Source organism: Podarcis tiliguerta (genome assembly GCF_965153285.1).
Source record: "Podarcis tiliguerta genome assembly, chromosome: 3".
In the NCBI taxonomy this organism is placed as follows: domain Eukaryota; kingdom Metazoa; phylum Chordata; class Lepidosauria; order Squamata; family Lacertidae; genus Podarcis; species Podarcis tiliguerta.
Window position 1 is genome coordinate 62,511,238 of NC_139536.1, and position 23,172 is coordinate 62,534,409.

At 43.6% G+C, this 23,172-nt stretch overlaps 2 protein-coding genes across 14 annotated transcripts in view; one reads left to right on the forward strand and one right to left on the reverse strand.

The window, feature by feature from the left end:
• Window positions 1-13,573, forward strand: part of SAMD3 (sterile alpha motif domain containing 3) — a 43,287-nt gene extending 29,714 nt beyond the window's left edge. Inside the window, exons 4-11 of one of the 2 annotated variants that reach the window (XM_083435037.1) lie at window positions 600-698; window positions 1,216-1,401; window positions 2,499-2,583; window positions 5,351-5,515; window positions 7,576-7,788; window positions 8,150-8,321; window positions 8,699-8,781; window positions 13,457-13,573. In XM_083435037.1, coding sequence (XP_083291163.1) covers window positions 600-698; window positions 1,216-1,401; window positions 2,499-2,583; window positions 5,351-5,515; window positions 7,576-7,788; window positions 8,150-8,321; window positions 8,699-8,781; window positions 13,457-13,477 — 1,024 coding nt within the window. In that variant the 3' untranslated portion in view covers window positions 13,478-13,573. Of the gene's footprint in view, window positions 1-599; window positions 699-1,215; window positions 1,402-2,498; window positions 2,584-5,350; window positions 5,516-7,575; window positions 7,789-8,149; window positions 8,322-8,698; window positions 8,782-9,186; window positions 9,588-13,456 lie in introns of those variants that run through there. The other variant, XM_083435036.1, reaches the window with a different exon arrangement.
• The window catches only part of L3MBTL3 (L3MBTL histone methyl-lysine binding protein 3), a 59,102-nt gene continuing 46,806 nt past the window's right edge, over window positions 10,877-23,172 (reverse strand). For 10 of the 12 annotated variants that reach the window (XM_083434867.1, XM_083434878.1, XM_083434874.1 and 7 more), the window contains exons 17-22: window positions 21,618-21,767; window positions 20,976-21,107; window positions 17,402-17,493; window positions 13,537-13,700; window positions 12,115-12,177; window positions 10,877-11,646 (exon numbers count right to left, since the gene is read on the reverse strand). In XM_083434867.1, coding sequence (XP_083290993.1) covers window positions 11,503-11,646; window positions 12,115-12,177; window positions 13,537-13,700; window positions 17,402-17,493; window positions 20,976-21,107; window positions 21,618-21,767 — 745 coding nt within the window. In that variant the 3' untranslated portion in view covers window positions 10,877-11,502. The remainder of the gene's footprint in view (window positions 11,647-12,114; window positions 12,178-13,536; window positions 13,701-17,401; window positions 17,494-20,975; window positions 21,108-21,617; window positions 21,768-23,172) is intronic. The other 2 variants (XM_083434869.1, XM_083434870.1) reach the window with 2 other exon arrangements.

Genomic DNA, 23,172 nt, shown 5'->3' on the forward strand with positions numbered 1-23,172 from the left:
GCATCCATGAAGCAGTTGACATAAGTTGAGATGACCAACTTATATGTCTGTAGGTTCTCCAAGGGCCAGATATATATTTTTCCAACTGACATATGGGCTGAGTGCACACTATATTTCCCCCCTCAAATAATTCTGCGCACTGTAGTTTGCCCCTCACAAAGTTACGATTCCCAGCAACCTTTAGCAAACTACAGTGTCCATAATTATTTGAGGGGAAGGGAGGTTTTTTAAAAAGATTGTGTGTACACAGCTATAGACAATATATAAAATCCACTGTGGATCTCTCTTTTTCACAACTTGATCATATTTGTTTATTTTTCTTGCAAGTGAATTAGTAGGCAGGCTTTGTACCAGACTGTGATGAAAATATGGTAGAGTCACAGGGGCCAGACAAAATTGTTTGAGGGACTGGCTGAATCCAGCCTGGCCATCCATACTTCCAAGTTCCACAGAGCCCTCATTCAGGCAGGAATATAAAGAGAAGAGTTAAAAGAAGATTTAAGGGATTTAAAAAGTAGACCCTTATACTTGGGTCAAGAAGGGAATTGCTATCTGTTGTGGGTCATAATCAACTTGGCAACATGTTTCCTTCCTTATAGAACCCATGGCATTCAGCTAACTGTTGGACAGGCAAATGGTTTCTCTCCTAACGAAAGCCGTGATGATGGATCCATTGACCAAAGAGTTCTCAAACAAAAGTGAGCTTTTGGTTATCCTTCTAATTCCAAAGATATAGCTATTTTCATATAGAACCTCCTATACTACCAAGATATATTGACAATAACAAAGGTTTACAATATCATATGCTTGCATTAGTTTTTTAAGTCTTACACAAAGATGGTATGATTCTCGGAGGAACAAATTATTTGGATGCAGATAACTACTGTGGGGAGGGGAGGGGAGACAGGGAGAGATAAGGATGGACTGGGGGGTTCTAAAGCAAAATAAACTAAAGCACGTTTTCTAAAAAATAATGCAAAGAAAAATATAATTTGGATCATATCGTAATTTGTAACGCATTAAAAAATATAATAGATTATGTGGAAATAACACTAGGGGTAGCCCATGTTCCTGGAGTGTAAAACATAGTAAATAAATTATAACAAGAGGATGGCTTGTCTTTCACTGTTAATAAATCAATTGAACGAGCTAGCACAATGAAGTATGTGAGAATTTAAAGTGCTAATGAATGGTCGTTTTTGCTTCCTTTGTCAGGAAAAACATGAGGCATGTTTTAGCAAGATGCAAAGCATTGCAATGGACAAATTCATATATTCTTCCTGAGTTCCCTTATGATGTCAAATGCATATTAGCAGAAAGAAAATGCCCTGACCACAGTGTGAGAATAAGGATAATTGAATTCTTGCAAGCTGACATGACAAAGTATCTTGAAGGATCGCTGTAAGTAAGGCAGTCTTCAGCATTCTGCCTCATGGGAGCAATATGGCATGGGGTGAATTTCCATAAGGATGATAAATTGATCTCTGCATGCTGTGAACTTTGATTTGAAGAGTGCGTAGGTATAAAGGCAGAATGAATATATTTGTGGCTGCCCATAACTTGTATGAGAGTTGGGAGGCCTGGAGGGTAGCCAGAGCCCAGTTGCTTCTACTCTCTTGCTACCTAGTCACTTAATAAACCCTGCAGACAGTGGTCCATGGTCTAGTTTGGACCAATGTACTGACTTCCTAGCTGTCATCTCTTAGTGCTTGTCACCAAACCACAGGGAGCTTGGTAAAGAAGCAGGAATGTCTCACTTACGTGCAGGGGTGCAATCTCGCCCTCAGGATTGTGAGTGCCCGCCACCTCAATGCAGACGTGCAACATATCACACACAGATGTAGGAGCCCAACCACAGATATCCACTGCACAAGTGCTTCCACGGTGCTAAAAAAGAAATCAAATCTCCTTCTATGTTAGGCACCCTGGGCGCAGATCAGTGTTTTGCAGCCTGATATGGTGGGGGACGCAGGTGGTGCTGTGGGTTAAACCAGAGCCTAGGACTTGCCGATCAGAAGGTCGGTGGTTTGAATCCCCGCAACGGGGTGAGCTCCCGTTGCTCGGTCCCTGCTCCTGCCAACCTAGCAGTTCGAAAGCACGTCAAGTGCAAGTTGATAAATAGGTACCGCTCCGGCGGGAAGGTAAATGGCATTTCCGTGCACTGCTCTGGTTCGCCAGAAGCAGCTTAGTCATGCTGGCTACATTACCCAGAAGCTGTATGCCGGCTCCCTCAGCCAATAAAGCGAGATGAGCGCCACAACCCCAGAGTCGGTCACGACTGGACCTAATGGTCAGGGGTCCTCTTTACCCTTTACCTATGGTGGCAGCAGTGATAGGAAGGACTGGGCCAGTGTGTGAGTAGAGATTACAAAGAGTGTACTTTTTATTTTGTATGATAGAGGCAGGCATTAATGTAAAAGGAGCTGAAGATTTTCCAATTGAAGCAGCAGGGCACTTTAAATAATAATATTTGTATGCATTTTATATTGCGTGGGCAGATATCCAACCACTCAGCAATATAATGATGTTGTCAGTGAATTGATCCAGGCATATCCTTTTCTTGATGAGGATGGGAATGGCTTTGTAAGTACCCCAAACAAATGCAATTCTGTACTGTTGTTTTTCTTGAATTAAACATGCAATTGCTTTTATTTGATTATATACATTTCTATTGGAGTTTGTGGGTAAAACCTCAGCACCTAGGACTTGCCGATCGCATGGTCGGCGGTTCGAATCCCCGCGGCGGGGTGCGCTCCCGTTGCTCGGTCCCAGCACCTGCCAACCTAGCAGTTCGAAAGCACCCTCGGGTGCAAGTAGATAAATAGGGACCGCTTACTAGCGGGAAGGTAAACGGCGTTTCTGTGTGCGGCTCTGGCTCGCCAGAGCAGCTTCGTCACGCTAGCCACGTGACCCGGAAGTGTCTGCAGACAGCGCTGGCTCCCGGCCTCTTGAGTGAGATGAGCGCACAACCCTAGAGTCTGTCAAGACTGGCCCATACGGGCAGGGGTACCTTTACCTTTACCTATTGGCGTTTAGGCCTGCTTATGTCATGGAAACAGCCCTGTTTGCCAGGTATGATGACTTCTGCCTGGAGACAGACAGGGGTAATGGGATGCTGTGGATTCTCCTTGATCTCTCAGCAGCTTTCTATACCCTCCACCATTAGTATCCTGCTGGAGCAGCTGTCTGAATTGGGACTGGGCTTTCCAGTGGTTATAGAAGACTATTACCTCTCTTATTTGAGAGAGTGGTGCTTAGGGGATGCTGCTGGACCCTGTGGAGCCTTCAATACATCATTCCACAGAGGTTGATCCTACACTCCATGCAGGCCTTTCTGGAGATTTGCCGTGTGTTGTCCTCAATATGTTAGCAAAGACTTCATAGATGAGTGTTGTGTTCCTTAGGAGAATACTATCTATCCCCAGGTCGTGGTCAAAAGGTGTGATTTGTATAAGCTTACCAAGGTTCCTGTCTCCACAGAACAAACCTTGTGTTGCAAGGCCCCAGGGCCCAAAGTTCCCCTTGGATAATAAGCAACCCCAAGGTCCCCGGTGGGGCTGTGGCATGGCCCTAACCCATGCCCAGGCTTTGGACAGGATCCACACACACCCGGATCCCTTTAACGGGATACCCTTAACTTGGAGGGGCAGGCAGAGGCAACAACCTCCCGTCCCATGAACCAGGCTTACCCAATGGCTAACCGCCTAACCTTACAAAGTTGTCACAATTGCTACAAGATAGGCGAAAACCAAATGGCTGGTACCAATTTGCCAAGTGGAAAAAATTCCTACTTGGCCCCAAGAATAAGGCGACCAACATTGGTCCATAGCAAGGCCAAAGTCAACCAACATATAAAAAGAGGGCGGGTGGGCTGGGTGATTTGACAGAGGAGGCAAAAGAAGGCCATCCACCAGCCAACACCACAATTTAAACCACAGCAGCCACATACCCCGGCTAACCAGATTGGTCAGCTGGGGGGCGTGATGCAGCTGAGAGTCCCGATGATGCGGGTTGGCATCACTCCGCCCCCTGCCAGGTCCCAGTGAGGTCCCAGATGCCCGTCCACAACTCCACCCTCCGGGGAAGGGGAGTGGTCTTACAAGTACTGGCCCCTTTCAGAGTGCCACTTGACATGAGTTGGATGGGTTAAGGGGCCAGAGCTAGCTGGTGGGTTCTGAAAAGTCTCTTCATTGATACTGAACAACTGAAGAGGGTTTGGGAGAGTTAAATATAAAGAACAACACTGGGACAGGAGTGTATTATATTTTCAAACTTAGGATATGTTGGTCTTGGCAAGTGGACACCTGTGGCTTTTTGTTTTGACCTTTAGCATACTCTTGCAGGCATTTTCTAATGGTCTGCCATTCCTTTGAATTCAGTTTTTGGATGCTTATTACTTCATAGGTCCACTGGGCTAAGGTGACAATCTCATAGCAACTAGGAAATGTCATTCTGGATAGTATCCTCCATATATTATGAAGAATAAAGCTATCAATGGCTGCAAGCCACAATGGCTATGTCCTGCCATCACAGTCAGAAACCGTATCCTACTGACTACCAGTTCACAAGAGGGAGGGGAACACTGTTGCCTACATATCTCATTTGTAGGATTCTCATCAGCATCTTTTCGTAAACCACTTTCAGGTTTTGTTTTGCTTTCTTTACAATCAAACAGTATATAAACGTTACAAAATAAGAAACAAACAAACAAACAAACAAATCTGGTTGGCCACTGTGTGGTGATTGAATTAGACGGACCTGTGGCTTGAAACAGCAGGCGCTATTCTTATATTATTATCCCATGACACTAAGATGCTGAGAGCTATATGAGAAACGGTGGGTTATCAATAAGTTGGTTTACACTCTGATTTTCGATTAATATTCTGTTACTCAGCCAGAACACGTAGAACAGTGTTCTTAAACAGAATTTTAATGTACAGTAAGTTCACACACGCCTGTTTGTTTCTCAGTGATTGAAACTTCAAGCGATTACGTGGATGTGTGAAAACAATACCCCTGCGTTTTGACTTACCAACTATGCTGTTTGCTACGCTGTTAAAAGCAGACAGCCATTGTCTTGCATTTACAATGTTATCATTTGTCAAACTACTTTTAAGCAAAGCTATTGCCTGCTGCCTTTCAAAGGTAGTTACTCTGTTTCCTCAATAGGGATGGGATGCAATTAGCTTCTGCAAAGTATACAGTAGTTGCATTTTCTTTAAAAAAAATCTGCTGGAAATGATATTCTAAACGTTCTTTTTCTTTTAGCAATTTAGGAACAGTAGATAACTTGCTCTGAAAGAATAGATAAGGCTCCTGGAAAACACTAACAACTTTTTTAAATATGCAGTTTCTATGGAAACGAGCCCTTAAAGATCGTTTCAAGTATGTGCGGAGACCGATAGATGATGATGAACAGGTAGTGAGAAATAAATGCAAGTTTGGACACAGGCGAGGGCAGACCAGAAAATCTTCTGAAAACAGGTGTGAGAAGGTCCAAGGAGTGCACACAAAAGTAAGTATTCAGATTCTGTGGGTGGAATAACAAGAGGATATGAATATGAGCTTTGCCTGTTCTTTCCAGCTACTCCTGAAAGGGGGAAATAGGAAGGTGTGCAAAAATTGAGCATTTCTCATATGGCTTCTTTCCAACCATTTTGATTCTTGAAGAATATGAGTGCCATATTTCCATTAAGGAATCTAATGCCCCAATGCTTAAAAAGTCCCATAGATTTCAGTGAGACTTGCTTGCCACTAATAGCTTAGATCTTAAGGTAACTTGAAAAAAAATTCTATCTGCCCCTTTCTGTTGCAACGTGAGATGGGGGATGAGGGCTTGAAGGAGGGAGGAGAGGATGGGTAGCATTTCCTCTCTGAACTTCCTTAAGCTAACTTCCTTTCCCTTATAATCCACGGGAATATGACTAGGATCTGACTGCAACTCTGCCAACATTCCTAGACCTTATTAAAACCTTGCAGAGAATGGAAGACATCCATTTTGTATGCAGAGAATTTCCTACCCACCATTTCTGTGCATGCAAATAACCTAAACGTTGGCTGAATATATTGCAGCTGAGCTGGGGGAAGGGACACATAAAGAACTGGAACCGAAGTGTTTGGATTGGAAATTGTGGTGCTTTGGGACAAAAGAGGTGTAGACCTTGCCAAGGCATTCATGCTATGTGCCCACTTAGACTTGTTATTACTAAAGACTGGTTTATATCATTATGGCTATAGCGAAACTGCTAGATGTGAATTTACCTTTGGGCAACATGTCACCCAGAATAAATATGATAATGCTTTTGCTGGTTTTAACCTTTAAAGCCCTATACGGCCTAGGACCCTCGTACCTGCGGGACCGCCTCTCCTAGTATGCCCCACAGAGAAACCTACGGTCTGCAAATAAAAACACCCTGAAGGTCCCAGGCCTCAGAGAGGTTAGGCTGGCCTCAACTAGAGCCAGAGCTTTCTCGGCTGTGGCACCAATCTGGTGGAACGCTCTGTCACAAGAGACTAGGGCCCTGCGGGACTTGACATCTTTCCGCAGGGCCTGTAAGACAGAGCTGTTCCACCAGGCCTTTGGTCAGGGCGCAGCCTGACCCCCTCCTCTGGCAATCTGCACAGGGTCCTGCTTGCTGGTTGCCATCAATTTGTTTCTGATTGATTTTATGGTGAAAAGTTTTTAGAATGTCGGATTGTTTTTATTGTTGTTAGCCGCCCTGAGCCCGGCTTTGGCTGGGGAGGGCGGGGTATAAATAAAATTTATTATTATTATTATTATTATTATCTGTTTTTGCTTCACTTTCTCCATTCGCCTAGGTCTGGGGAGGGGAAGGGAACAGTATCCCAACTCTTCCCCCTGCCCCAACCATTATGTTAGTTCTGATTATCAGCTACGCCTGATAATTGCCAGTTTTAGTGTCCTATAAATTACTAGTGAGATTATACTTAGTAACACAATAATTATTTTACCATCTTAGAATTAAGAACTCTTCTAGAAGATCAGCATTTGAATTACTTAATTGTGGTGACTAGAAGAAGCTTGGGAGAGGTTTCTTTCCCCAGATTTTTTAAATTTAAACACATAATAAAACACTTGAAAACTGGCACAAATAATGTGTTTTTAGTCTGGAAGGTACTGATAAACAAGGAGTACTGTGTCTACTTGACTGGAATGTACTTATGGGTTCTAATTTTGAAGGGAAACTCAGTTATAATTATAGATAAGAATTGTGCTTACAAAGAATGCCTTTATCTTCTGAAATAAGTCTAAATGTTGTTGCCACCAAATGCTGCTGGAAATAAGATACTTCCATTATGTTGGGGGTTTTTTCTGTAAAGAATGCAGGGTTTTGTTTTTTTAAAAAAGTATGAGAACCCTGAGAAAGATCATACTTGTAAAGCATTTGCCCAAATAAAATACTTCATTAACAGTGCAAACCTGTGCATCCCTACTCAACAGCAAGCCCCACTGAGTTCAAATTGCACTATTATAAACCAAGACTATTCCTTTTTTCTTTCTTTTTTTGTAAAAATGCACTCTGCAAAATAGTTAACTAATGACAATTTTAACAGGTTAAAAACATTTACAACAAAGACCTTGATGTTGAGATAAATGAACATATCAGCTGGTTTAAGGAAGAATATATGAAAACCGAGAGAAATTGGATAGAAGTGGACAACAGGATGACCAAGACTTTAGAAATAAGAAGGAAGATGATCAATAAAGAGAGGAAGCCTTTGAAAGAAATTCTCAGCCTATTCCCATTTTTAAAGTGTCCTTATCAGGTAATGGGGTTTTTCTGAGTAACAACCTTATATTTCACGACAGAACGTTAGTGTGCATAGCCATTTCTATGTTCGTGGCAAAGAAGGCATTTCTGTAACTTATTCAGAGGTTTTGACAGCAAATCACACCCTGTATCTTGTCATCCAAGAAAGATATGACTGCTAGTCATGATGGCTATTGCTGCCTCCCCAGTTGGAGGCAGCCATGCTTCTATGATACTGAAACCCCAGTAACGCTGCAAATGAGAGCATGTTCTTGTGATCAGATCCTGCGTCAGTGCACACTTATGTGCTCTTTAAATTGTAATTTAACACGTTTTCTCAGTTGGATTATCTAAATTGCTTTCCTTTCCCCCTTTAGCTTTTCAGAGAATATCATCTTCTAACACACAAAGACATTTACAAGAAAACAGCTGAGATTTTGGAAGCGTATTCAGAGGACATACTGACGTCGTATGTGGTGAAGAATAGCCCAGTTATTGTTGCTCTGCAGAAGAATCTGAAGCAGTACATGGAAGATGACATTCGGACATGTTGGTATAGCCTGTTGTGTCTGGTTTTAAAGCAGTTAATGGGCAAGATACTTTGTATAATAGAAGCTAAGCAAACATTTTCCTTAAGTGTACTGAGAAATGGCTGTTTGCTTCCAATGCACTATGGGACAGATCCTACATCGAATATAAATGGCTTATTAACTGAAAAAGGAAGGTTAATTACTCATGCTAGAGATGCTGAATGTTTCTGGGAAAGGTGACTAATGTGTGTGTGAAGAAACCCTAATAAATTATTGTCAAGAGTGGGGAAAACATCCAAATATAGAGCATTCTGTTTTGAACACAACTGCCTTTTAAAACTTGCTTCTTCTGGCTGTTAATCCTACTGCCCTGTAATTGTTCTTTACTTTTTATAGATATGAAGATTACTGCCACATGTTTACTTTTGCCAGATGTTTTTGGAGAGGATTCCTCTTTGCTTGCTGCTGTGAATGAGGAGGTATGTAGATAACGAATTATATGGTGGCAGGCCAGACAATTTTTTTAAAAAAATCCACATGTACTCATTTGTATTTATGCAACATTGCAACAATATATTTGGAGACACCATCGATAATGGTTGATAACATGCAAAACGGTTTTTCTTTTATGTCTTGATTTTGTCAGGCATTGGAGTGCTTTCCTGGAAGGAAAGTAGCCCAGGTAGTAAGAACCAAACTGGGGTCAGCAGCTCCAAATCTTATTTACTAATGATCTTATATTGTCTGTTTTCGTTCAACTTGAACTCTCATTACTGGTTTAAAAGACAGTTTTGAGAGAATGATGATCCTCCTGTTACTTTCTTTTTAGTTAATACAAGAAATCCCATGAATTTTATGCGTAGACTTCTATTTTTTAAAACCAGGTGAAAGTGTCAACACCAGTACTAGAAGTAAAATACCCATTTGATGTAAACGTGTGTGAGTGTTCCCTGTACGTGGAGAAGGAGAAATTGGCCCAGCTGGATGATTGTACAATGGCCCTCGCTGCTCTGCTGGCTTCTTACCATGTCTTTGGCATTCCATACCCCAAAAGACTGTACAATACACTTCACTTTTTGGAGTCCCTCATCTTTGAAGTCAAGTGTCCGCAGTTCCTTTCAGCAAAAATCAAGTAAACAGGGAAAAATGTGAATGTACCAATACTGAATATTACTTAATGTGGCTTTGGGGCAGAATCCACTTGCAAGTAATTCCTGGTTTTATCATTTGCCATTTTGATTGATTTAAGTGCACTTTTTAGTATAATCGTGCTCCTTCAGTAAAAAAAAAGTTACCATAGATGTTTTATGAACATTTGCTTTTGTAGCAACTATCTTCTGCCAAATACTCATATTCTTAACATCCAACTCAAATGGGATGTGGGTTGTTTTTAATGTTTCCATGAATATCCTGTCCCTCTAGTTTCATAACTTTGTTATTGAGTGTTCATAAAAATGTAATGCAACTTGATTTTAAATAACTACCTATGGTCCTGTGACAAATGCATTTTAATTTTAAATGTGTTGACTCTGTATCTAATGCATCCATGCTAGATGATTGTGCAGTTCTACCTCCTGAGGAGAGCCATTAAAAATAATCATTATGGGGCAAGAATGGGAGGTTCATGTTGACCAAGCCATTGGAACCACTTTTATTTCTAATAGTATAGAAGTATAGTATAGAAGGGAAGTATAAAAGTAAGAGAATGATAGTGCATGTACAACATGAGATAATCCCTTGCCTATCTAGCTAACATGAAAATATGTACCAAGTGTGAAAAATGACACACTTACTTCCCACACTAATTTTGCCAGCCATGTGGCAATGTAAGTAACCCCACCATCTAGTTGTTTACAGATGTTACCAGAGGACTGAACCATAGCAAAGCTTCTCTTAGCTTGTGAGAATACCACACACTGCTCACGTGTTGAAGCATGGAGGTTAGAAACACTCTTATCTCTATTAACACTCTGTTAACAGATATTAACAGGCTCCAGTACCAAATTCTACACTTGTAAAGCACACTCAGTAGTCTCATTTGCACATAAGAGTAAACTATTACTCTGGTTTATCACGAAGGGACCTTTCTAGTCTGTATCCCATGATCCCTGACTTAGCATTACATCCAATGGTTTCATATGCTCCAATAAATCAGTCAGTAAGCCAACAACAATCCTTCAGTACGTATTGTGGCTTGTTGGAACAATGCAATCTAATTCATAACACCCCTGCTTCGTGTTTCTTTTCTCTTGTGCTGCAAGCTCAAGTCACAAGACAACTGGACTTTTATAAGTGAAAAATTCCTTTTAGCTGTAACATAAATTTTACCTGACTGTCTGCTTGGGCTTCTCCCTATCTCTTGCTATCTTTAAATTACTGAGGGTAATGCATTATTCCTGATCAAATAGATTTTTAAATTCCCCAAGGAATTGGAGATTTTAGTTGTAGAATTTAATTTCTATCTTTCGTCTTAGATTTGTGGACTAGATATTATAACGCAGCATAAAACAATTATATAAATCCTGAATTTTACTTTTGTTGGTTGTTCTTGTTTTAATAACTTAATACTAAATATGCTGGTGGAAATATTCATTAAACTTCTTTAATCATGCAAAAAAACAAAAACAAAAAAACATAGCATTGGTCTCCAGCAATGTTTTCATACAACAGAATAAATCGATCAGCTTCATTGTACACAGCAAAGTATTAAATTTGAGCTGCTGTGTGAAACTAAGACGACTTGTTAACAGTCTTCATTAACTGTAGTCCACTTATTTTAAACTGCGAACATTTTTTTTAATGAAAATGATGAAACGATACAAAGGAATTCATTGGTGAAGAAGTAAATTCATGAAGTGTGTATTTTGTGTCTCCTTAGAAAAGGATAATATTTCCATAATTGTAGTATGTTAACTTAGTTAATGGATCCCCGATAAAATTAAGGATGGCTAGTTGTGGGAAAATTAGAGCCATCAGCCAGTAAACATTAAGTACCCACTCTTTTGTAAGAGCATCTTACTAAAAAGCTTAAGCACTTCCCAGAAGTGTTAGTTTGCTCAGGCTCTTGGAGAAAATCAACACTCCATCCACTCTGACTTTTTCGCCTTGGAGAGTTCCTCCTTGATGATCCTTTGGAGTCTTTGTGCTTTGAATAAAACATGAGCTGCAATGGAGAGAGCTGCCCTGTAGTCACTTTTCCATCAGAGTTCATTGTGCGAGTTCTTATCAGCAGCCTTGAACATCAGGATTGAGTTGAAGATCTTTAGGGCTGGTCCTAGCTTAATGCTCATTATTTTTACTATATCTGTTTGGGTCATTAGAAGGAAAGCTTCTCCATCAATTTGCTTGAAAAAAAGGGAGAAAATTTCCATTATTAGTAACTTTAGACATTTAGGAAGAACTCTAAATTTTAATAATAATTTAAGATACAGTGGTACCTTGGTTTTCGAACGCCGTAAACCCGCAAGTAAATGCTTCTGTTTTTGAACGCACCTCAGAAGTCGAACGGCTTCCACTGAGGTACCACTGTGTTTTTCTCAATTTTCTCTATTAAATTTGCAGACCACACTTTGCACCTTGGTTTTCGAACATTTCGGAACTTGAATGGTCTTCCAGAACAGATTACGTATGAAAACCAAGGTACCAGTGTAGTTCCAATGGCTTTAGCTGGCTCTCAGAAAACAAATCTGATTTCAGTTGAAACCAGGATCAAATAATGTCTTCAGGAATATGCCCTAAACCAGTATTTGGCCTCCTTTATCCATTTAAATAATAATTCTTGATCAGAGAAACAACAGATTTGTTATACTCACTTCGTCTTTGAACACCTTGCCATGTTCCTCACAGCCTGGCAAACTCCGTATGAATTCTGACACCTGAATTTTAACAACACATAAAATCAATGGATGTTTATCCGCAGGAGGGTGCAAAAAACACTGTGATCTTGTCTAGCAATTACCAACAAGCACATTCTTTGAAGGCCCCAGCCCCATTAGCTTGGAAATTAACACAGTTCTGAAAAATATTAGAAAAACTTGGATATTTTTTTTAAAAAAATGGCCCTGGGGTTTAGAAACATTGACCCCCTTTTCCCCACCCTCACACAAGAGCTCCATTAGCATGGCATTCACTCATTTGTATGGAGGAAGAGAAAAAGATGCTACAATGGCCAAAGACAACTGAGAGATTGGGGAGTGCTCCCAGTGGCTTCCTCGCAAAAAAACTGGATCTCATCACTACATGTCTTTATTCCAGCTGATTTTAATATAATGAAGCTCCCCACCACAGGAGGTGGCCTTCACTCTTTCCAATTTTGCCTGTCTAGCCTCTGTTTATGTAATCAAGGTCTGTAGCTTAGAAGAGGGTGGGGTAGAATCAGGTGGTGGTGAGCAATGATGGGAAGTTAAAGAATCGAACAAGATCTGGAGGGCTGCAGGTTTCCCATCTGTGCCCTTAAGACGACACTTCTTGTTTTCCCTATGATCTGTTCTAACACTGCCCTAAGCGAGTATTTTAGAAAAATGAAGCTCTACAATAAATTGGAACTCAGTATAGCCAGAAGAACAAAATCAGGAGGAAAGCACAAAGTCACCATCTGCATTGGTTATAAGAACCATCTGCCTTTGCCGTAAGGCAAAACAAGTTGTCTTTAAAGTATGATTCCTCTTAAAGGAGTTGAGATACAGTCCACAGTCCACAGAAGACAGAAAGGTTTATTTTATGTAACAGAGCTACATGAGCATAGTTTTTAGGATTGATCTATTATATGCTACATCAGAATAGGGTTGTTTTTTTTAGGATTCACCTATTATTTACTATTATCCTACTTTAAAAAAAAACCCTCAAATAGCTTACTAAACTTAAAAGGAACCATGTTACATTAAAAATAAATACATAATCAGCAATAAACAAATAAGCAATAAACTATACAGTGGACGCTCGGGTTGCGAACGTGATCCATGCGGGATACATATTCACAACCCACAGCGTTCGCAACATGCAGCTGCATGTCTGCGCACGCATGGGTTGCGATTCGGCGTTTCTGCGCATGTGCAAAGCTTCTGGGTTTCGGCGGTCTGTAACCTGAAAAAACGCAACTTGAAGCATCTGTAACCCGAGGTATGACTGTACAACATTGTGTTCTGTACAAAATAGAGCTATAAGCCTCAAAGATGACATGATCAAGTGAAGTCTGCTTCAGTTCACGTCCAGCAAGAATTGCACTGGGAACACACCTCATCTGTGCTCCACTTGGAAACTTTACTGGCAGGGATTCCAGCCACGGTAGGAAGGAGTTTACTCTGCTGTTCCCATCGCAATGGAAAGGCTGGGATTGTCAACTTCGAAGTCAAAATAACTGGCTGAGGATGGGAACTCCTGTTATTGGATTCCTTAGTGTCTGTAAATAAAAGGAAACAAACAAACAAAAATACAAGCAAGTTTTAAAACTGCAGGCTGAATTATTTGGTTCAGATCTGATTGGCCATGGCGACTGGTGACATACCGTATTTTTCGCACCATAGGACGCACCGGACCATAGGGCGCACCCAGTTTTTAGGGGGGGAAATCAAGAAGAAAAAATATTTTCCCCCCCCAGCCCCAAAGAGCAGCGTACAGGCGGCACACAACCTCTCCCTGCCAGAGGGGTTGCGCGCAGCTCTGGAAGAAGGGAAGGCAGCGAGCGGGATGGATCCCGCTCGCTGTTCTGGCTTTCCCTTTAACCCCGTGCAGCCTCTCTCTCCCGGGAGAGGCTGCGTGGGGCTAAAGACTCCATAGCCCTGTGCAGCCTCTCCTTGCCGGAGGGGTTGCGCGCAGCTATGGAAGAAGGCAAGGCAGCGAGTGGGATCCATCCCGCTCGCTGTTCTGCCTTCCCCTTTAGCCCTGTGCAGCCGCTCCTGGGAGAGGCTGCGTGGGGCTAAAGACTCCATAGCCCCGTGCAGCCTCTCCTTGCCGGAGGGGTTGCGCGCGGCTATGGGAGAAGGCAAAGGCAGCGAGTGGGATGGATCCCGCTTGCTGTTCTGCCTTCCCCTTTAGCCCCACGCAGCCTCTCCCAGGAGAGGCTGCGTGGGGCTAAAGACTCCATAGCCCCGTGCAGCCTCTCCTTGCCGGAGGGGTTGCGCGCGGCTATGGGAGAAGGCAAAGGCAGCTAGTGGGATGGATCCCGCTTGCTGTTCTGCCTTCCCCTTTAGCCCCGTGCAGCCTCTCCTGGGAGAGGCTGCGTGGGGCTAAAGACTCCATAGCCCTGTGCAGCCTCTCCTTGCCGGAGGGGTTGCGCGCGGCTATGGGAGAAGGCGAAGGCAGCGAGTGGGATGGATCCCGCTTGCTGTTCTGCCTTCCCCTTTAGCCCCGTGCAGCCTCTCCTGGGAGAGGCTGCGTGGGGCTAAAGACTCCATAGCCCTGTGCAGCCTCTCCTTGCCGGAGGGGTTGCGCGCGGCTATGGGAGAAGGCAAAGGCAGCGAGTGGGATGGATCCCGCTCGCTGTTCTGCCTTCCCCTTTAGCCCCACGCAGCCTCTCCCAGGAGAGGCTGCGTGGGGCTAAAGACTCCATAGCCCCGTGCAGCCTCTCCTTGCCGGAGGGGTTGCGCGCGGCTATGGGAGAAGGCAAAGGCAGCTAGTGGGATCCATCCCGCTCGCTGTTCTGCCTTCCCCTTTAGCCCTGTGCAGCCGCTCCTGGGAGAGGCTGCGTGGGGCTAAAGACTCCATAGCCCCGTGCAGCCTCTCCTTGCCGGAGGGGTTGCGCGCGGCTATGGGAGAAGGCAAAGGCAGCGAGTGGGATGGATCCCGCTTGCTGTTCTGCCTTCCCCTTTAGCCCCACGCAGCCTCTCCCAGGAGAGGCTGCGTGGGGCTAAAGACTCCATAGCCCCGTGCAGCCTCTCCTTGCCGGAGGGGTTGCGCGCGGCTATGGGAGAAGGCAAAGGCAGCTAGTGGGATGGATCCCGCTTGCTGTTCTGCCTTCCCCTTTAGCCCCGTGCAGCCTCTCCTGGGAGAGGCTGCGTGGGGCTAAAGACTCCATAGCCCTGTGCAGCCTCTCCTTGCCGGAGGGGTTGCGCGCGGCTATGGGAGAAGGCGAAGGCAGCGAGTGGGATGGATCCCGCTTGCTGTTCTGCCTTCCCCTTTAGCCCCGTGCAGCCTCTCCTGGGAGAGGCTGCGTGGGGCTAAAGACTCCATAGCCCTGTGCAGCCTCTCCTTGCCGGAGGGGTTGCGCGCGGCTATGGGAGAAGGCAAAGGCAGCGAGTGGGATGGATCCCGCTCGCTGTTCTGCCTTCCCCTTTAGCCCCACGCAGCCTCTCCCAGGAGAGGCTGCGTGGGGCTAAAGACTCCATAGCCCCGTGCAGCCTCTCCTTGCCGGAGGGGTTGCGCGCGGCTATGGGAGAAGGCAAAGGCAGCTAGTGGGATGGATCCCGCTTGCTGTTCTGCCTTCCCATTTAGCCCCGTGCAGCCTCTTCTGGGAGAGGCTGCGTGGGGCTAAAGACTCCATAGCCCTGTGCAGCCTCTCCTTGCCGGAGGGGTTGCACGCGGCTATGGGAGAAGGCGAAGGCAGCGAGTGGGATCCATCCCGCTCGCTGTTCTGCCTTCCCCTTTAGCCCCACGCAGCCTCTCCCAGGAGAGGCTGCGTGGGGCTAAAGACTCCATAGCCCCGTGCAGCCTCTCCTTGCCGGAGGGGTTGCGCGCGGCTATGGGAGAAGGCAAAGGCAGCTAGTGGGATGGATCCCGCTTGCTGTTCTGCCTTCCCCTTTAGCCCCGTGCAGCCTCTCCTGGGAGAGGCTGCGTGGGGCTAAAGACTCCATAGCCCTGTGCAGCCTCTCCTTGCCGGAGGGGTTGCGCGCGGCTATGGGAGAAGGCAAAGGCAGCGAGTGGGATGGATCCCGCTCGCTGTTCTGCCTTCCCCTTTAGCCCCACGCAGCCTCTCCCAGGAGAGGCTGCGTGGGGCTAAAGACTCCATAGCCCCGTGCAGCCTCTCCTTGCCGGAGGGGTTGCGCGCGGCTATGGGAGAAGGCAAAGGCAGCGAGTGGGATCCATCCCGCTCGCTGTTCTGCCTTCCCCTTTAGCCCCACGCAGCCTCTCCCAGGAGAGGCTGCGTGGGGCTAAAGACTCCATAGCCCCGTGCAGCCTCTCCTTGCCGGAGGGGTTGCGCGCGGCTATGGGAGAAGGCAAAGGCAGCGAGTGGGATCCATCCCGCTCGCTGTTTTGCCTTCCCCTTCAGCCCCGTGCAGCCTCTCCTTGCCGGGAGAGGCTCCGTGGGGCTAAAGACTCCATAGCCCCGTGCAGCCTCTCCTTGCCGGAGGGGTTGCGCGCGGCTATGGGAGAAGGCAAAGGCAGCGAGTGGGATGGATCCCGCTCGCTGTTCTGCCTTCCCCTTTAGCCCCACGCAGCCTCTCCCAGGAGAGGCTGCGTGGGGCTAAAGACTCCATAGCCCCGTGCAGCCTCTCCTTGCCGGAGGGGTTGCACGCGGCTATGGGAGAAGGCGAAGGCAGCGAGTGGGATCCATCCCGCTCGCTGTTCTGCCTTCCCCTTTAGCCCCACGCAGCCTCTCCCAGGAGAGGCTGCGTGGGGCTAAAGACTCCATAGCCCCGTGCAGCCTCTCCTTGCCGGAGGGGTTGCGCGCGGCTATGGGAGAAGGCAAAGGCAGCGAGTGGGATCCATCCCGCTCGCTGTTCTGCCTTCCCATTTAGCCCCGTGCAGCCTCTCCTTGCCGGAGGGGTTGCGCGCGGCTATGGGAGAAGGCGAAGGCAGCGAGTGGGATCCATCCCGCTCGCTGTTCTGCCTTCCCCTTTAGCCCCGTGCAGCCTCTCCTGGGAGAGGCTGCGTGGGGCTAAAGACTCCATAGCCCTGTGCAGCCTCTCCTTGCCGGAGGGGTTGCGCAGGGCTAAAGAATCCATAGCCCCGTGCAGCCTCTCCTTGCGGAGGGCTTGCGCGCGGCTATGGCACAAGCCTGCATTCGCTCCATAGGACGCACACACATTTTCCCTCAATTTTTGGAGGGGAAAAACTGCGTCCAATAGAGCGAAAAATACGGTAATCCATAAATGTGGGCTTAAACAATTAATTTGTGGCATTCAAAAAATCCTGTACATTGGCAGGTATAACATGAGATAGTACCTTTGGATTCATTTAGAGATGACTCTTCATTTTCCATCTTCCTGCCTGCACAGCCATCTTTCTTTGCAAAATCCTTAGTTGCCTGGCATCCCCTAATTAATTGATTAAATAAATAAATAAATAAATAAATAAATAAATAAATTTGCAAGATGCTACGGAGTACAACAAACCATTCCTGTCACCTTTGCATGGAATATTCTACAACAAGAAATGGAGACCCATATATGTTCTGACAGGGGTTTCCATTGTCTCCTGAGACAGAATGAAGCCAACCAACCATCTGGCAGGTTGTTGGGAGGATAAAATGTACCAGGGAGGGAGATCTTTGCCTCAGCTTTAATTTAAGAAATGCTACAGAAGGAAGCAACCAGAGTGTAATTGCTGGATTAATCGATGCTGAAACACAGAAAATAACCGACAATTCTCTATTATCTTCAGTAGCTATCATAGGCGATTAACTTTTTATAGACAGAATGGAAGAAATGGAAGTCACTTTTATGAGTATTTCCTTTGTCATCTGTCACATAACACCTGCCTGCTATTTTAACAAGTAAATGGCTTATATAGAAGTGCATTACTGGAGGGGGACATCCTGGAGCATGATGCAATGCAGGCAGCCACAGAAAATAACTAATAAGGTCTGGACAAAACGCAATTCAATTAAAACAACAAACAACTGCCATGAATAGCGTACAACTACATTTATCAGCGGTGAAGCACTGTCCCATCCATCCTTACGATTTAATTCAGTGCTACAAGATGCGGTGAAAGAATTAATTCACAATAAAGAATATGCAAAACGGAATAGTGGTTCACACACACTCGCCATTAGCATGGGAAAACTCACCCACAGGGCAGTAGCACCCTTAAAGAACCCCGTGATTAAAATGGGATTCTTTTTAACGTGTGCAAGGTTGTAAACCACTTTGAGGGTTGTTGGTTTTTTTAACAATTAAACAAAATTTTATGGTGGGGGGGAGGTTGTGCCTAAGATTTTCCTGTTTCGCTACTGGTCTGGGCATTTCACAAAAGCAGACAAGATTTGACACAAAATACGTCACACAGACATGTTGATGAAAATAGTCTGGAGGTGAAGGAGCCTTGTCTGTCCAACATGTATCCTGCATGGTTGCGATGGGGGAAGAGTGCCACAATACATGCATTTTGTCCAGAGAAAATATTACAGTAGGAGAGTAAATAGTAAAAGTGACAAAGAAACTGCAGTGAGTGATGTAATGAAGCTTGAAATGACATAATGATGTCTGGAAATGAACATATCAACAGATTTTTTTCTGCAACAGCTCCTCTCGCTGATATACAGAATTCCATTAATAATCACGGGAAACTGTGTGTTTGTTTCTGGTTGTTTTGCTCTTCTTGATATGGAGATGCTCATATTGAAAAGTAAGCGTTTGGCTATTCTAATTACAGAAAAATAATTTGATCTAGGTTTCTGGGGATTTAATTGGTTCTTAATTAAATTGAAAGCTTCAGTAACCTAAACACTACTGTGAAATATCAACTGCATGTAATTAACTTTTCTGAACAGAGTGCATTGTCCCTGTTCACATGTTATCAGCAGCCACTTAATAATAGGGCTGTTGTGAAAATGATATGTTAAGTGTTATATTTGGGGTATCCCATTGTACTGTAGCAAGACAACAGACACCACACTATGGTCTTTAGGCAAAGATCCTTTCCCCACAAGCATCTGGTGGTGTAACATAACAGTACTGTTTTCTTCCTTCTTCATATAAGCCCTGTTTTTAATTAAAGCCATAAATATCTATATCTGCTGCAAAGGTGGTCAATGCATTTCTATGGATAAAAAAAAATATTAGTTAACATTTCTTTTAAAAAGGAAATTAAAAACTTGTGTATCTCTAAATATGGAGAATACAATCTCCATGAAAGGAAGATTTCTCTTATCTGCTTTATATCTTTCAGAAACACTTGGAATTATTGGTTAATGCTACAGTGAGATTATTTCATGTTTTTTATTTTAACAAAATGGATACACAATACAAATATCAATAAAAACAGCAGCCTCTACATGTCTCATAGACTAAGGTTACCAGATGTCCCCGTTTCCTGGGGTCAGTCCCCGGATTTACAAAGGAAGTTGAAAAGTATACCCAGATTCATTGGGGGGAAATCTAGTAACCTTATGATAGACTTGCCTAAACAGAAAACAAGACTAGTAACAATATTTCTGCAAACTGACTTTGTGGGCATTGTAAGATCTGTCAGTTTCTTAAGCCCAAAAAATTACAGGAACAAGAGAAAGAGATCAGCCTTAAAGATGGTAAAATGTGATAGCCTTTTGCATAGTAATCAGGACAAAATGGAAAGAGAAATAGGCAAATAGACAGTAATATTTCTGGGAATTATTCATGTGGGCAATATAGAATTTGTGTCAACACTACACAAACTAAGGCTGTAATTCTTCCCTAGGCAAAGGCACAGCAGCTGGTGCTTGCTTTATAATTGTGCTCTATAACTGCAGTGATACTTTGTACAGACTTCTTAAAAAACTGGGGTTGTACTGATCTGCTTACAAAAGGCAATTAGATCAATCAGAGGCTTTCATGAGCAGGAAGGAGAAAGAGGTGGTTTCTGCAGCTTCTTCCTTTCTCCTGCAGCCCCCTGGCGCACCTGCCACACTGTTCCAAAGGGTTCCCCAACCCTGTACAGCAAACTGCCCCCCCCCCCCCCGCTTGGGTGTGTATACAAAAATCAGCAAAAACTGCCTCATTTTTCACTTACAGCAATTTCTGCTGAACCAAACAGTGGAAGAACACAGTTGGATAAACTTTTAATTCATTACATCAGTTAGTACCATGAGAACCTACTACTTCTAATCATGTACTAAATTCCAATACAATGTTTTTAAAAATATGCTTCCAAAAAGTATGTCGCACATACACCAGTTAGTATTTTCTTAGTGCAATGCTTTGCTGGGCTAGTTTCAGTTATGGCATTCTAGTTTCTATAGAAACTGCACAGAAGAAAGCAATGTGGCCTATATCTAAACTAGATACCTTTCACTTCTCCTGTTCAATAGAAAAAGTACTCAACTCTTGACAGCTAGGACAACCTTGACTCACCAAGCACTCAAACAACCACTTGAGACAGTATGCTTGAGATGCTTATTCTTAACCTGAATATTTGCATCAGAAATGCTCTTGTGCATGCGTGATCATGTTGATCAGCACAGCATTAGTGTTATCTGGGCAGGATACTACAAGTTTGACCCCTGGTACAAAAGACCCACCCACCGTGAGGCAGCTGCCACTGTTTTGTCCAAAAGGAGAGATCTTGAAGTGTCAATCTGCTATGATGCATGGAACACTCTCTTCACTGAATCATAATCACCCACTTATTTGCCAAGCACAAGTAAGCATTCCTAATCCCCTAACTTCCAGTAACAGAGTGCATCATTTATATGACATGGTGCATCTAACAAGTAGGACACCTGAACAAAGCACTTAATTCAGGAAAGCAATTACTGGCACTATGATGATGAGCATCAGAGCGGGAGTATTCTTTATTTTTAACATATTTGAAAGGATACCTGTAGTTCTTTTCTTTGACATCAAACATTAGAGGCTTTTTGCAAAGAGGTTTCACCTCTGTGTCTTCCTGCTTTGATGAATGGAGATGAGCTGAAGATTTTAGGAAAATGGGACTGGGACATTTTCTATTACTGATTTAAAATAAAAGGACAAGCTTTCAAAATCCTACATTCATGTCAAAATTAATCAAAGAACCGAAGAATTAATAGCAAGTTGAACACCATACAGTAGGAAAATACCATATACAATTTCCTTATCTGCTATTCAGATCTTTACAATTTAAGATGGATTCCTATTTAGAAAATACAATTACACACAAATATGGAAATCTCTTTTGGGATTTATTTGCACCCCAACTCCAGAATCAAACCTGCATTCATGGAAGGACAGTTCATAAAAATTATATATAATTTGATTGTAAGAAAAAAAACCCTCTAAAAAGATAAAAGATTCAAATCAAGAAAAAATGCAATACTTTAAAATATACAGAAAATTAAAATATTAAAATTCAAATCAGCATTTCTAAGCATTCTGGGTAGGTTTGCCTAAACAATGATTTTAGCAGGTGCCGAAAGTCAGCATTTGATCTAAGTCTGCAAGCACTATAAGCTACATATAAAGGAAAATTCTGTCATAGTTACCTGATTACAGGAGATGCAGATCTTTCATTTGCTTCTGGCTTCCGGTTCCAATGTAGAGGCGGAATACTCTGAGGCATCTCTCCACTTAAGCGGTCTGAAAGGATATGTTCTTTGCTCAGATTTATCTCAGAATATGGGCAGCTGAGAGCACTGAAAAATTGAAGCAGTAAAAAGAGATTAGACATTGAAAAGACTTCCCAGTTGAACTGAACACCCTAAAGATTACAAGTTAGGTGGAACCTGTCTCAATCCATTAACCTATACAAGTAAAAATGTCTTGCAGGACTCCTACTTTAGAACTAAAGTGCCAACTAAATTTGAGCACACAACACTTGGAAGTTCCTCATCAGGGAAATGTACTGATAAAAGAAATTCATTTGTAGGTTTCTTGTGCCATAAGATGGCAATACCTCTTCTCTTCAGTTTAGTTTGTTCAGGTAGAAGCAGCCAGCTTTGTTTTCCCCCTTCCCTGGCATACAAAGCATCACAAGTTGTTTCTGTCATGTAGTGGAAGGAACTGTGCCTTTTTTGTAGTATTTTCAGGTGTTTACTGACATCCCAAAATACTGCTCCCTTCTGCCTGACTCACCTTTCTTGATAGTAACTGTTCAGCTCCAATGTCAAATTGGGTCTATGCTGGAAACGGAGGGAAGGAGTTACTGCCATGGGCATACTTCTTCTCTCATGAATGACTTCAAAATGGCTAGGCGTCTCAGCAGACCACTTATAAACTTTTTTCATTTGGCATAGTCATAATTGTCAAAACTGGCTATGAAAACCAATGGCCGTAGGCCAAAATCCCATTAGCCTGCTTGATAAATTGAGCTCTACTCAAAACAGCCTCAATCTCTGTTGTTAGAAAAAAATTAACCAAGTACAAGACCAAGTAAAGATATTACTGATGTTATTCTCAAACCACCTAGATGAAGCTTCTAGACTTGTCCATGAAAGCCCTATGCAAGGACTTCTCTCCCCACCCCCACCCCCCATTAGCTCAGGAAGAATTGGGAGAATCCCCAGAATAGCATGCAGGAGGAGGAGGAGGAGGACGGGGATTATTCTGTTTCACAAGCTACAATGCTTGCGCCAACATAACCATCAGAAGGGCATGACATTGCCTTTCTCCCTCAGTGACTCGCAGACCATAGTTTGAGAACTTCTGTTCAAGGGTAATAGTAGGCAATGAGATTGGAAGCCCAAAATGAAATGCTAAGAGGAATTGGGGAAACTTCAGAATCTGAATTGAAAGTCCAAGTGCAATTTTTGTTAAGTAAGCTGCTTCATCTGTATGAATATAGCATTGGCTTTCACAGGACACTTGGCTTCAGAGCTTTTTGCCAGAAGCAGACAAACATTTCCTGAAGTATTTGATAGCATACATTAAAAAGGAAGGGGATAAATGAAAGAAATCACACTTCTAAAGCAAGGTGAAAATTGCAAAATGAAATAAAATTAATTAGGAACTGAAATTGGCATCATAGTCCCCACAAGTCCTAGGTGCCACACAAATTGCCTAAAATTGCTCTTAACTTTTGACAGGAACACAGATATGTAA